At 36.5% G+C, this 14627-nt stretch overlaps 1 protein-coding gene across 1 annotated transcript in view; it reads right to left on the bottom strand.

The window, feature by feature from the left end:
* The window catches only part of LOC126368441 (headcase protein), a 99824-nt gene extending 92920 nt beyond the window's left edge, over window positions 1-6904 (bottom strand). The window contains exon 1 of the mRNA XM_050012443.1: window positions 6248-6904. Within this exon, the coding sequence (XP_049868400.1) occupies window positions 6248-6834 (587 nt within the window). The 5' untranslated portion in view covers window positions 6835-6904. The remainder of the gene's footprint in view (window positions 1-6247) is intronic.
* Between the last annotated feature and the right edge of the window lie 7723 nt (window positions 6905-14627).

The following is a 14627-nucleotide window of genomic DNA, read 5'->3' as shown; positions in this document are numbered from 1 at the left end:
TGACTACCTACCCTAATGGTGTTTACAGGCCTTTTTATTTAAATGAGTATACTTAATCATTATACCTGTAACACGTAAATTTTGCGAATCGTGACCATAGAATATAACTTGTTTTCCATTCGAGCTAGTTTAAAAGACACGCCTACTAATTAGTTTTTATATGAAATAAACCTGTTTTTAAGCGGTTCGGGTCGTTAAGGGAATAATATTACGTAAATGTTTTATGTTATGTATTTTATTTAATGCGGTTCAAGTTGTTTTGGGTATGTAAAATACCACAGCGTCTGGTATATATTTTAACACGTTTTATAAAACAATCATTGCGTTTATTTTCTTTACACTTTTTTATGTGATTAGAATAACCTTAACCTTCGTAAGAAAACAATTGGTATCACTTTTTTGCATTCTTAATGTTTTTAAAAACAAAAATAAAATACTAAGTTTAACAGTTTTAATATTTTTTACATCAGCATTAGCACTACATACTTGATAACAATTGAAAAAATACATAATGTATTTATTACGGAACCCAAAAAATAATTACGCACTGACTAGTCTGGTCAATTACTGATCTTTACTACAGATGTTTTTTACATCATAATGGAGTATTTTTTTATTTATGACTCACGATCGCCCTGAAGATACAATTTGGGAGAACTTTTTTACATTCCACACTTCTTTGGTTCCTTGTACAGGCGTAATTTTAAGAAAAAAATATTTAAGTACCAACTTTTAAATTTGGAAATAAAACACAATTAATTAATTATAAGACTAAGCGAACGTGAAATTGAAGTTTTGAGTAGATATTGTTTGCAGATTTTATTGTTTGGTGACGGTGGATGGGTGGTCCCACATTCCCGAGAAATGCATTTTCGGAGGTATATGACATAACCTGTATTGGGCTGGTTTTCCCTTTGCGGGTTGGAAGGTCAGACAGGCCATCGCTTTCGTAAAAAAAACCCGGTCCTGTCAAATCTTCAAGTTAGGTACGGACCTTGTGAAAAACGGGACAGTGCTAAGGAGATGATGATTGTTTGAAGATGGTAATGATTTGGTTAGGTAGGTATTAAAGAAAAAAATAATGTAAACGGTTGCAAGGATATTTTGAAACTTCATAGGAGAGCAATTCAAAGTAGGTAAATCAAACAAAAAAAAAAGAACTAGTCAAATAGTAATCAGATTTTTCATAATTTATCTTTGACCTTGGAAACTACCCAATATTCGTGTAGGTTTTTATAATGCAACTGTAGTGTTATAACTCTTATATCATAATAAACAAAATATTGCCGAAATCACGTAGCCTTTGAACTGTGATGTGGCAAATACCCAAGCCTGTAAGTAAACTATAGAACTCCTAAACGACTACCCTTTAACGACTATAGTTTTTAAATTCACACCATAGTCTAATGTGTCTGGAAGGCGCGAGCCGACCAAGGAGCGGCATGCAAACAGCCTTATTACCAATAGCAATTTCCTTCGCTAACATGTGTGAAACAGTGTTGATGGGCTAAAAATTACACTGTAATTTCATAGTAAATACTTATATTTGTATCCTCAAGGGAAGATTAAAAATGATGATATACCTAAATAACCTAAAGTAATGATCCTGTATTAGTGTCTAGTGTTTACCTAAACTATGTGCGTGTGCATTTTACTTAGTATTAACATAATAACTATTTATGATAATATGCACTACTAATATTCAAGAACAGTGATTTGAAAATGCCATTCAGAAATGGACGATCCCGATCTTTTATGGCATTAATTTCGTTCTCATAATCTCACCTATGACCGAATCAAAATAACAGTTATAATTCTTAAAGAATCATGATAAATTAACAAGTAAATGAGCCTATAAGTCCATACATTCGATCTAATAGGCCCTATTTCATACAATAGTGTAGGTATGGCAGGCCAAACACACGCGCCTGAGCATACCAAGTGCCTCATTACGAGTGGCATAACAATTTCAAATGTCAATCTGATACGTGTTCGACATTCTATCTTTCAAAGTTTATATTTAAAAATGTTAACTGACCAGTTTAAATTATAGAATTCGAATTTGTTTTGTTTTTCTTTTTTAAAAGGCCTATATAAAAAGAATTAAATAAAATAATATGTTTTGTTTTAACCGGACCGCTTCTGAAAAGGCAGCATGGTCTTTATAATTTTACACTGACCTAAATGGTTATAAGGAAAAAATATAATCGGCTCGCCACGCGTCGGGGGCCCGTGTTGCTCTATCGTTTTAATAGTTGAATAATTTTGTTATCGATGAAAAACTACTTGGTTACTTACTCATTTTTAATTAAACAAAACACAAAATTTTGTTGATGAAGCTTGTTGCTGATAAGTTTTGTTCTTTGACGAAACTTGTGTGAATTTCATTGACTGTTTATATTATATTTTAGACGGAGCCTGTGGTGGATGCCTAGTCTTATTGTTTTCTTGGTACCTAAATATAATATTCCTTTATTAACCTAAAATGAAATGTAAATTTTACTAAATGAATTTGTGAATAAAATAAACAAGTAATTATTTTTCTTTCTTTACCACTATTTTTAAATATTTAATAAAGATTTTAAGAAAGATGACATAATGTTTGTCTAACCTGTGTAAATAAAAGGAAATGTAAAAAATAATCAAATGTATTTTCTTGAAATACGTGACATATTTACTCGTACACTTTGTACACATTCTTTCTCTTATTTTTTACAAACAGACATTTACACAGTTGTCCCTGGCAATATTAATTAACATCTGTTTAAGCAGTTTTGGTAAATTACGTATGTATGATACATCGCGTTTTAATCCCACACCCGAAAACTGTTTTTATCTCTGGTATATTACTCAATACCATTGTGCATAATAAAATTCAAGCATTGACGAAATTAACCCTAATTTGCATGTCAAAAATGTTCGCGAAAAATTCTCGTGCCTACTTTAAAAGGTCCTTGGAGTTATTCCGAATCATCTTTTTAGGTCAAATGTAATCGTTGTCAGCAGTCAGTGGTCAGGACGTCATCTGGTGGCGCCCACAGCCCACCTCGGTTCAGTAGCGTGATAACACCTACTCATACCACTGATTACCCGATTACCACTCAGAAATCAGAAATACGAATCATTTATTCAACGTAATTATCATGGAAAAACAGAATCAGAACCATTTATTCAATGTAATTATCATAGATAAACTTGTTGAAGGTCAATTTAACATGTTTGAATCTACGTCATTTCGCTAGGTAATATGGCCGAGGAGAAGAAATGACAAGAAACTGCAATAGCAACACATCTTTTAAATCAATGAGGGTATACATTACAAGTTATTTAATATCTAGAGGAACACATTGAATACCAGACATTTTAATCATTTAGGTAATCTTTAATGTTATAATAAGCTTTTTTACATGAAGTAAGCTTCACATGAGCTCACGTTGCTAATTATCATGGAAAAACAGAATCAGAACCATCAAACCACACTGGTTATTTCTCGGCATATACTTTTATTTCTATAAAATCTCTCTAGCGTTATCCCGTTTTCACAGAGTCCTTACCTAACCTGAAGATTTGACAGGTCCTGTTTTTTACAGATATTAGATGATGTGTACAGGAATTATCACCAATATGTACTTATGTTTACGCTTCAATATTGATTATTTACATTTTGTAATTATATATATAGTTGTTTATTAGGTATTTTTCATCTTTAATTGATTTCATGAATGGATTTTCCTACTAAATGTATTTATAACATAAATTCATTTGGTTATAACGAGTTCTTTGTTTCGTTATCGGGAACGTTTATAAATAGAAATAAAACCAACGACTTAACTACCAGGTAGTCTGTATATTTAAGGATGGAGGTTATTAAATAAACTTTTATTTTATTTAAAAGTATCTTTTGAGAAGGTTCAGTACGATCTACTCTGAACGTGCGTGTATGAAACGATTGATGAATGTGGAGGACGCAAGAGAAGTGTGTCAGGATCGAAGCAAATGGTTCTGCTTACCCCGGTGGGAAATAGGCGTGAGTTTATGTATGTATGGACAAAGCAATATTGAGCTGATTTCTCTAAGGACACGGTACGGTAATAATTTACGCAGCCAAAACCCAGTCTCTAGTATTTGTATAAATACTATAACTTTGTCATTTTATCTTAATTCTTGTACTTCAGGTATCTAAAATCTAAATCCTTCCGATTAGATTACCTCCCAGTTTTCTACATTTTTGTCATGTACAAATATTTATTTGATAAACTTATTTTGAGTTTTCGCAGATAAATTGCACTGCAGTTGAAAACAGTAGATAAAGTGTTATCACGGCATGATAAAAAGTGAATAACAAAATGCATATTTTTACGTTGTCGATAAGAGAGGCCTTGGGAGAGCCCAATATTATACAATGTTTACAAAGATTTGGTGGAAAATACCTACAATATTGCTGCTACAGCACACATACATACCTGGCGTGTTTAATACAGAGCTTCGTCTCTGTTGATTGGCTGTCTGTATCTTATCTTTTTCTTTTTGTATGCAGTGTGTCTGTAGACCAAATAAATGTTTTTATCTATCTATCTATCTATCAATACAATATTGGTTATGCAATACTCTTTATTGTTTTGCTTTTCATTTATATTTACTGTTGATAAATCTGACAGGTACTTTAGAGACTTATACCTAAGTATAATAAAATAGAACAAAATACGATCATATATATGTATTATATGAAAAATCAACCTGTGACGTCATAGAAAAACGTGACAGAATGTCACTCTTATTACCTACCTATTACATTTTTCGTTATTAAAATTTATAAATAAATTAAATAGAAAAAAAGAACGATTTTTGACGCTTTTAGATCAGTCTTTATTTAGTAAAATCAGAATTTCATAATTTATCTTTGACCTAGGACACTGCCCAATTTAAGTAGGTAGTGGTACTTAGTGCGCTAGCTATTAGCTACACCTATTCTCAGTTAAGTAGGTATTAAATAAATACCTATTCTGTGTGACAAAATAAGAGTCGTATTCACGCCAAAACTCACGATAATAATGGTATAAATCAGACGACTGTCGTAAATCGCAATTAAGACTCCGAATTTACTTTCCCTTCATAAACCCGTAGAAGCAATCAGCCCTGTGAGGCGAGTTACGATGACTCAAAGTTTGCTTTACGATGAATACCTACCTATTCACAGGTACACCTGTGTACTGTATTTTATGTGCATTTTAATGAATAAATAGGAGTTCGTAATGACACATTTTCCTTGTACCTAGATTATATTGTAACATAAATAAATAAAAACATGCATTTGTAATAATGGCTAATAATAGTGCGATAATTTGCATTTTATATCTACCTATAGGTAATATGAAGTAAATTCCTATTTATTTACAAATATTTATTTCAATGTGACTTCACTACAGGACCTCTAAGAAAAGTAGGAAGGAACCTATTGTATTGGAGATATTTACTTAATAAACCTTGAACAAACAGTTAAATAAAGAAATCCTTGAAGCATAGGTAAAGGACTTTAGACAACTCCCTGTTACAACACATCACCCCTTTTAAATGTACTCGAGTAAAAATACTTTCTGAATTTATTTACAAATGGTTCTAAAGTAGAACCCTTTTGCGTAGCATGAATGGAAAGGACACGATTGACAACTTCCGTTACTCTTTAGTTTCAATTCATTAAATAATACTTAGCTTTTAATATTTGAAAAATTAATATGGTAGGTAGGTAGATGTCACCTCGTATATGTAGAGAGTAGATTATCAACAATACAAGACGATAAACGGAGGCGGCTAAATGCCGGCCGGCCGGTTTCCAACCCGCTTGATACCAAACCAGTTCCACGCCAAAGTAGACCTATTCGAACGATCATAAACATACGAGACATGCATTAAAATCCCAGGGTGGGTGTGTTACTTTTATTAATATCCTTACTTCAATAAAATCAAGTGAAATTATAGCTGTTTTAAGTGCGTTGCCTCAGTAGGCAGCCACATACATTATAGGTACCTACACGGTCGTGATATATACCTACAACAATATTATGTCTCGCATGTCTAGGCACGTAGGCAGACCAGTGGGTAGATGATGATGTGACCACCGAGATGACATGTCGCTAAATGTGCATGATAAAATGTTGCATAACATAAAATTGTTATCAGCACATAAAATGTTTACAGCATTGCGGTAGGTAAAGTTCAAATAAGATTCCAATAAGTTTCGTAAACTCACCTGATTCGGTCGGATACGATTTCCGGTTTGGAGTTCCTCTTTGTAAGGGAGACAGTGTGTGGAGGAGCGTGTGTCGGGCTCGCTGATGGCTCGGAGGGCGCTGACGGCGGTGAGCAGGAGCCGGAGCTGGAGAGGCTGAAGGCTCGCGAGCGGCCGTCCACAGCCGGAGTCCTCCCCGACCGAGCTCGACGACGACGCTTCTTCTCCTCTTCAGCCCTCACAGCGGCACCCGGTGGGGACCAATCCAAATCTTTCTTCAAGTGCCCTCGCCCACATCGGCAACCGCACGCCTTAAATGCCAGATCATATCCCTTTTTAGTCCATAAATTCTGATGCCTTTGCCTCTCTGACCAAGACCTCGCTCTTCCGCATGATTTCAAATACGCCAAAACGCCGACTTCCCATTGCTCGAAACATTCCCGGTGCATGTACCGGCCCGCGGCGCACGCTTCGTTGTTGCATATCACGCGGACTGCATCCTCTATGCGCACGGACTCTCTGGGGCGGAGGCACTCGCCAGGAACGCAGCACCCTCGGGTGTCGTCGGCTTCCCGCTCGCCGGTCGCGCCTTGGCGTCGCGGGGCCATGGCGATCGACTAACGAAATCGAACGTGCGCGAGTGGCGAGCGCGTCACGCGAGAGACATGCTTGCCGGAGCGCGCGCGGCCGACTAATAACCGCGGGTGAACGAAAGCGAAATTTCAAGAGCGCAGCGCGTCGCCTCACTCCGCGCCGCGCCGCTACCCGCTTGCACCCGCGGCGGCGGCGGGCGCGGGCGCGGGCTATGGGGCTGACCTTGCGACGCGGGGCGCGAGAGGGACGCGGGGGTGCAGCAGGGCGGGGCCGGGGCTGCAAGCGCCGCGGGTGGGGAGAAAGTGCCTGCAGAATTTTCACTTTCGCGCGGAAGCGGGAGCGGTAGCGGTAGCGATCGCCGAAAGCTTCCCAAGCTTCGGCCGTGATTTACCAAGTCAGTTGAAATTACTTTTGCTTACATAACGACGTTCTTGGGCAACAAATAACCAAACATTGCTGTGAAAGCGAAATGCAATGTTTACCCTTCAGTTCATAACAATGCAAAAAATATGTACATTGTGAAGCGCACCTGCTGTTAATTAATCGCAAAAGTATTAATTTTTTGTAGCATTATGTAAACAATTTTGTGAGACACACAAAGAATTATGCCACTTTCACCAACAAAAAATAGGTATAACCTACCTATTATGAAAAGAAAAGTGTGTAAAATATCTAAGTACACACGTACTTACCTTATCTTGTCCAGCCTGAAGAGTCCCGCCCACTACTGGGTAATGGTCTTCCATGACCCCCTCTCTCCTTGGAAAGAGGGAAACTCTCTCCAGGAAAGCGTCTAATTCGGCGCGCCATGTCCGATTTTTTAAAATTTATTAATATCGTACTTACCTAAAATAACATTAAAAAGCAGTTGCAATATCCTATCCTTGAGATCAGCCCACCACGGAAATCAGGCGCGTCTTCCTCGAGTCAGTTCAATGCGATATTTATCATTACCATTGAGACACATTTCCTTCCGGGTTCCGTATTTAACGTTTAAAAATAAGTATTATTGTATTTTCTGTATCGCTGTAGGTAACTATATTTTATTTAAATTATGTATGTATTGGTCTAGTCGCCGAGCTTTTCTGCGGAAAATATTTTGTATAGCGTAACGAGCTTTGAATGCCACGGCAATACTCGTACCAGAGTAAAGTTCTAAAGAAAGAAGCACAATACATCCCATATCAACGAAGAAAAAACAATATCCCTGTATGTGTGTAGGTAAGGTATGTATAAAAAAGTACCCTTATGGGCGTAATCATCATAGCGCCGTGGGCAGAGCCACGAGGAGTCAAAAGACATCTTGTAGCCACTGTAGAAAGTAATCACTTTCGAATATAATTAAGTTACTCATATTAAACTCCTTGTGTTTACTCCTAATCTTAATCTAGTACAGCTACTCCCAAAGTGGGTTTCAAAGGACCTAACACAATACCAAAGTATTAATAAAATAGTAAAACAATTTCATTAATCACTTTAAAATGTTAAGTTAAAATAATAAAGTCTTACATTTTTATTAAATTAACATTTATTTATTTAAAAAATAGTGTCAGGTGTGTAACAAATTGGTTAAAATACCACATGAAAGCAATTCAGCTCAATAACAATATTGCTATTTGACATATCTTGACATTGCGCACTTACTTTTATTTGCGAAAATGACAAATTGCAATATTGTTTTTAGATGAATTGCTTCTAAGTGGCCATTCTAGCCTCCCAGGTACCTAATCATGTTGATATGGGACCCGATAAAGTAAAAGGTATTTGGCGAGTGTACCGCTATCTCTAAAGCTTGAGAACCCGTTGTTTAGTACCTATAGCTAAATCGATTTAGGACCTTCTCCTCTCCTTCCTGGGCTCACGATCCGGAGTCCCCAGGTTTGAATCCCAGTGCGGACATAACGCAAAAATCACTTTGTGATCCCTAGTTTGATTACGACATTACAGGCTGATTGTCCGAAAGTAAGATGATTCGTGCTCCGGAAGGCACGTTAAGCTGTTGGTCCCGGTTACTACTTACTGATCTAAATATGTAGTCGTTACATGGGCCATGTCAGGGGCTTTTGGCGGCTCAATAATAACCCTGACACCAGGGCTGATGAGGTTGGTATTCTACCTCACAACCCACACGATAAGAAGAAGAAGAAGATGTTCTGACATGACACATGCTGTAACAACAATACATTAAGACTATTGGAATGGAATGAGAATGTCTTTAAATAATGCGCCTCAAAATCTCTTCAATCAATCAGAAATCAGAAATCAGAAATCATTTATTCGCTTAGGATAGGTAGGTACAGAGTCACAATATGGTATAAAGCAGTGTTACAGCATCTCTATCCTGCTAATTATAATTAGCATGCAAATGTAGTTGTGTTTGCTATTGTTATATTTTAAGTAGTTGATACATTAAGCGATAATATTTGAAGGTCCTCTAAATAAATAACTTAGTCGTTGAGAATAGTAACATTGTAATTGAAGGTTTTAGTTTATTTGTTTACAAATTAGGTAAATTGAACTGAACACTCAAAATGTTAGCGGTTCCTAGAAATGGACACAATGAATAAAGGTACGTTTAAATAGAATAGAATAAGTATAGATAGACAGTGGAGAAATTCTCCTTGTTAATCAATATTAAACACTTTATACCGAACTTGAATACTTTTAATGTAATAAATCAAATGATTCACATAATTATAAATAATAAATATGCAGTTTATACCTTACCGGAACACTTGTCTAAATAACCATTTCATGTTCCAAAGGTACATACATTTCATTGCACACAAATACGAACAATTTGAATTATCCACGGCTAAATGCGAGTACTTCACTCGTACGAACTCATAATCCATTATACGAACTCGCTCACCCATTCATGTGAATTCCTTGACGATTGAAAGCGCACGTGTTATAGGGTATAGCTATAGAAAGAGCCACAACACTCTTTAAGAACCGGTCCAGAGGGCTTGTACTCTGCAAGAATAAAGAAATAAAAAAAATAAGAAACTACTGCCGCAATGTGTGACCCAAATATATTTCCACTCGCATACGCACTACAACGCAGGATCTTGCCTCCGAACCCACTCTACAACTCAAAATTAAACCATGTGTCTACAAACACAAGGATTGAAGTAAGACTAAAGAAGGTGATTTAAGTTGAGCATCTCTGTTGAAAATTGTACCTTAGTGCCAGGTGATAGGTGCATTTCATTATATCAAAGGGGAGCTCAAAGGAACACGTGTATCGAACACCATCCGAATTATATTGCAGCAAAGATAAAGCTGTAGTTCTTCAAATTCAAGCTTCAACCCCTGAACTTCTAATGCTAAGACATAAAGCATATTTCGCGAGGAAAATGAATTTGAAATCGGTCTTCAGTGGCACCAGTAAAGTTGTAAAGGAACTGCGTCTCAAAAACGAGTCCAAGTAATATTATTATGGTCTTTTGTCTGTGGTCCGCACATCTGCGTGACCTCCGAACGACCATTGAATATTTTAATAATGGTGCATTTAATACGCAATTCGGCGTTATTAGGGCATTTCTGTGGGAAAATCTGAGAGGAGAGGAAATTTTCAGAGGGATTGTACCCTCTTAATTGTACATAAGTATCCTGAATCTCACGCTACTGTATAAACAGACACACAGGTTACCAGAAGGCCAACTTGTAGACACTTGTGGCAGTTATGTGTCTGAAGTTTAGTGACTGGTTAACTTACACTTACCAATATTTCTATTCCACTTCTCACGTCTGGGTTGTGAGGTGGATGACCAACCTCATCAACCCTGGGTTATTACTAAACCGCCAAAGGTCTGCCGTCGTCTGTTTTTCCCACTCGTTATAATCTGGGAGTCTTCAAGGCTAGAGTGAAAAGGCATTTAGGCACACCCTAGACCACATCGTTACTTACTACCAGGTGAGATTGTGGTCAAACGCGAGCCTATATTTAAAAAAATAGTTCAGCTGCTTATTCTGAGTGTGCATGACGTTATTAAACTAATAAAAAAAAGATGTCCTCTTCGATATGATGGATTGTAATGAGCAATGGGCGATCGTTACCATTAACCATCTTAGAACATATACATACCAAAAAAGAAAATTAGGTAAATGGAAAAGGTCTGACTCGGACGGGACTTGAACCCGCACCTTTTACTAACCCGGGACGAGACGAGCGTGTTAACCATTACACCACCGGGTCCTCATCCTGTTCATGTGAACTTTTCGATCTAATACCAAATGTGTATTAGGTCTCTACGTCACTCGAGAAGGCTCTTTTGTTATCCTCTTAAAGTAAACTTAATCTTGGATTCTTTTGGTGCGTGCGTGCGATTTCTATAGAATAAGGTATAGAAATTCACTAAATATAAATGTTATTCGAGATGAAAAATGAATGTTAATGTTCTACAAATTCCGTGGTCCAATAAATTCGAATTAATTTAATTGAACAACGACCTTTATTGGGGCATACATCACATAAATATTGGCGATAAATATACCGTATACCTATTAGCCGTTCGCCTGTATGTCTGCGGTTTTAAATTAATAAAATTCTACATAATACTGGTTGTATATAAAAACATAGTTATAATACATGAGTCCCCCATTTCCCTTACACCGGACAGGATGTCGAACAAAAACATTATGTTGGTCAAGTGCTTGCCTTTGTTCCAATAATAAGGTAAAGGGTTCTGTAGCCAATATTTCCATACAAAAAAGTTATTCAGTAAATTGTATTTCAATACGTTTTTATGTTTTAGTTTCCTGGATAGTAGGCGACTATATTTTGAAGGATATCTTAGTGGAATAGACAACGCTATTTTATAAGTAGATTCTAACACAAAGCGTAAGTGAATATGCATGCATATTTAGGTACATAAATGTTTCGTAAGTAAACAGAGACAGAGAATCTTAAGGTAAATTGATTTTTTGTACATTGTAAACATTCGTATACGCCAGGGCATTCACTTTACGAGGGGCCAAAATGAAACCCTTTTATTTGGCGTGCGTTTTTTGTACGTATATTTGTACGTTCAATTAATGAGTCCCTTTAAAAAAAATATTCGCGGTATCTCGTTTCGTAAACTGCGGTCGCACGTTTGACCTTACATAACAATGATTCATTGAATCAAGATAATACGTAATAATGTTGGTACACATGTTTTTTTAAGTAGTTTTTGTTTGTAGGTAGGTATTTAAAAGATGTAAATCAGGTGGTAGCTGCTTATTCGAATATAAAAAGGAGCAATGACCTACTTGTTTTTTTATATCGGATCATCGTATGACATTTTTTTTGTCACTGCCAATATTTATTTATGTATAATCGAATATAAACAGGTATTGTTATATGAAAAAGAAGTTAATTTTATTCGTCGTATGATCAGTATTGGGGACCTTTGTAGTTTATATTTTACTAGTTTTTGCCCGCGGCTTCGCACGCGTTATAATCGAAGTAACACGGTACCCCTTTCCTAATGAACCTAATTTTAGCATCCTACCGTGAAACTGCGAAAAGTCCCATAAAAAATTAAACCCCCTCCTTCGGGATGGATTTCCAAAAAAATATTATTTATAGTTTTTTTTTGTTAGTCACGACATAGTCCGCATTCCAATTTATAGCTCTCTCCTTTGAAAATTGCTGAAAGTTCAACCCCTAAAACTTCCACCCCCATTTTACAGAAGTGGGAGGTCAGAAAGAGACAAAGTAGCCTTTGTCACTCTCCACCCCTTCAACTAACTCCACTTAAAAATAACGTTAACACGTTGCTCCGTTTTGACGTCAAAAGACGGAAAAACAAACAGACAGACACACACATACCTACACTTTCCCATGTATTAGTATGGATTATATTAATCAGTAATAATAGTAAGTAAATCACAGACCATACCTCCTTAAGAGTGAAATAACAAGTAAGGTTACATAGTTTTTGGTATTTGTGACTGGTGAGGTGAGTCTACCTGCCTGTGTGATGCTCTGTCGCGGAGCCACCACCTCCAATTCAAATGAAAACGATATAGATTACTGTACGTACCATGTACATAGTGTACGTGAAAAGATTTTATGTGTACGTGCTATAATTAGAAAGAAAACAACAAATTAAAGTGGCTTCGCTGGAGAGCATACTCCCCAGCGGAGCCACTCAGTTTGCATACTTCGAGATGTTTTCTTCCTGTAAATTGAAGTATAGTTTGATGTACGTACTACGTACATAGTGTACGTGGAAAGATTTTATGTGTAAGTGCTATAATTAGAAAGAAAACAACAAATTAAAGTGGCTTCGCTGGAGAGCATACTCCCCAGCGGAGCCACTCAGTTTGCATACTTCGAGATGTTTTCTTCCTGTAAATTGTAGTATAGTATGATGTACGTACTACGTACATAGTGTACGTGAAAAGATTTTATGTGTACGTGCTATAATTAGAAAGAAAACAACAAATTAAAGTGTATATGACGGCATGAACAAAACGTGAAGCGCTGAAGATTTTAAGAAACAATCTCCTTGCGAGAACTTTTTATCTATGCACAAACTACTAAGAGAACCTATTTCAGACGAACGTCTCTCATACAAAACAAAGAGCCTCAGAATTTAGAGTATGACACTTGATTTGACATATAAAATTATATTGCCACACGCAAAAATAATTGTGGGGTTGCCATAGCAATGATATGGCACGGCGTGGCAGTAGTGATAGCTTTAAATTATTTAGATTACTTTAAATTTTGATGACAAGGTTTATAAAAAAAAGACTGCAGTTTACTTGTATAACATTTTATTTTTTAATTTTGTTTTATATTTTATGGATTTTTTTTCTGAAATAGAGCTTTATTATTATTATTTTAAATATGCCTTTTTGCATTAATGGCAAACTTTCCTCTAAACTCTCTAATCTAGAGACATCTGTACCCTTTAATATTTTGTTTATAATAACACTGCTAATCTTGAGAGACCCGGAAAGTTTTTAATAAAAATGTCTTTGTGCAATCCGCATGGCAAACACAATTGTTCCCAGTAGTCCTAAGCCTTCGCAAATTGTCATCACACAAACACTGTAACTTCTGCACTTCTAGAGTTCTTCCTAGCTCACTTTTAGGAAACTGGTGAAATATAGCGTCTTTTCGTCTTTTCGCTTACTTATCTTACACTCATACTGTATGGATATCACAGTTTTCTAGTTGAGAGGCTAACTAGGAATTTATTCAACGCAAATTTCACTCGATCACTTACATTTATAAAACTACAATGAAACAATGTTTGATTTTGGATTTTGTTTGGTTAGGACGCCGGGCGGGCAGCGCTTGCCCTTGTGTCTATGTTTATATCCTAACCTAAGATTGTCCCAAGATGGCGGAAGATCGCAGAGCGGTGAAATGAAGTAGGAGAGGGGTGAAGTAGCTGTCATTTTCTAAACTCGGTACATTTGCGCTATGGTACAATTTTTTTGTATGAACATTTCCGGCCGTGTATCTATGACAGATTTGACATAAATTGTCAGTGCCGTACCGATCCGTCACCAAACCTTGTCATCAAAATTTAAAGTAATCTAAATAATTTAAAGCTATCACTACTGCCACGCCGTGCCATATCATTACTATGGCAACCCCACAACTATTTTTGCGTGTGGCAATATAATTTTATATGTCAAATCAAGTGTCATATTCTAAATTCTGAGGCTCTTTGTTTTGTATGAGAGACGTTCGTCTGAAATAGGTTCTCTTAGTAGTTTGTGCATAGATAAAAAGTTCTCGCAAGGAGATTGTTTCTTAAAATCTTCAGCGCTTCACGTTTTGTTCATGCCGTCATATACA

This window comes from Pectinophora gossypiella, chromosome 7 (assembly GCF_024362695.1).
Source record: "Pectinophora gossypiella chromosome 7, ilPecGoss1.1, whole genome shotgun sequence".
NCBI classification, from domain to species: domain Eukaryota; kingdom Metazoa; phylum Arthropoda; class Insecta; order Lepidoptera; family Gelechiidae; genus Pectinophora; species Pectinophora gossypiella.
Note: the sequence above shows the minus strand (reverse complement) of the source record. Positions and strands in the feature narration are given on the sequence as shown.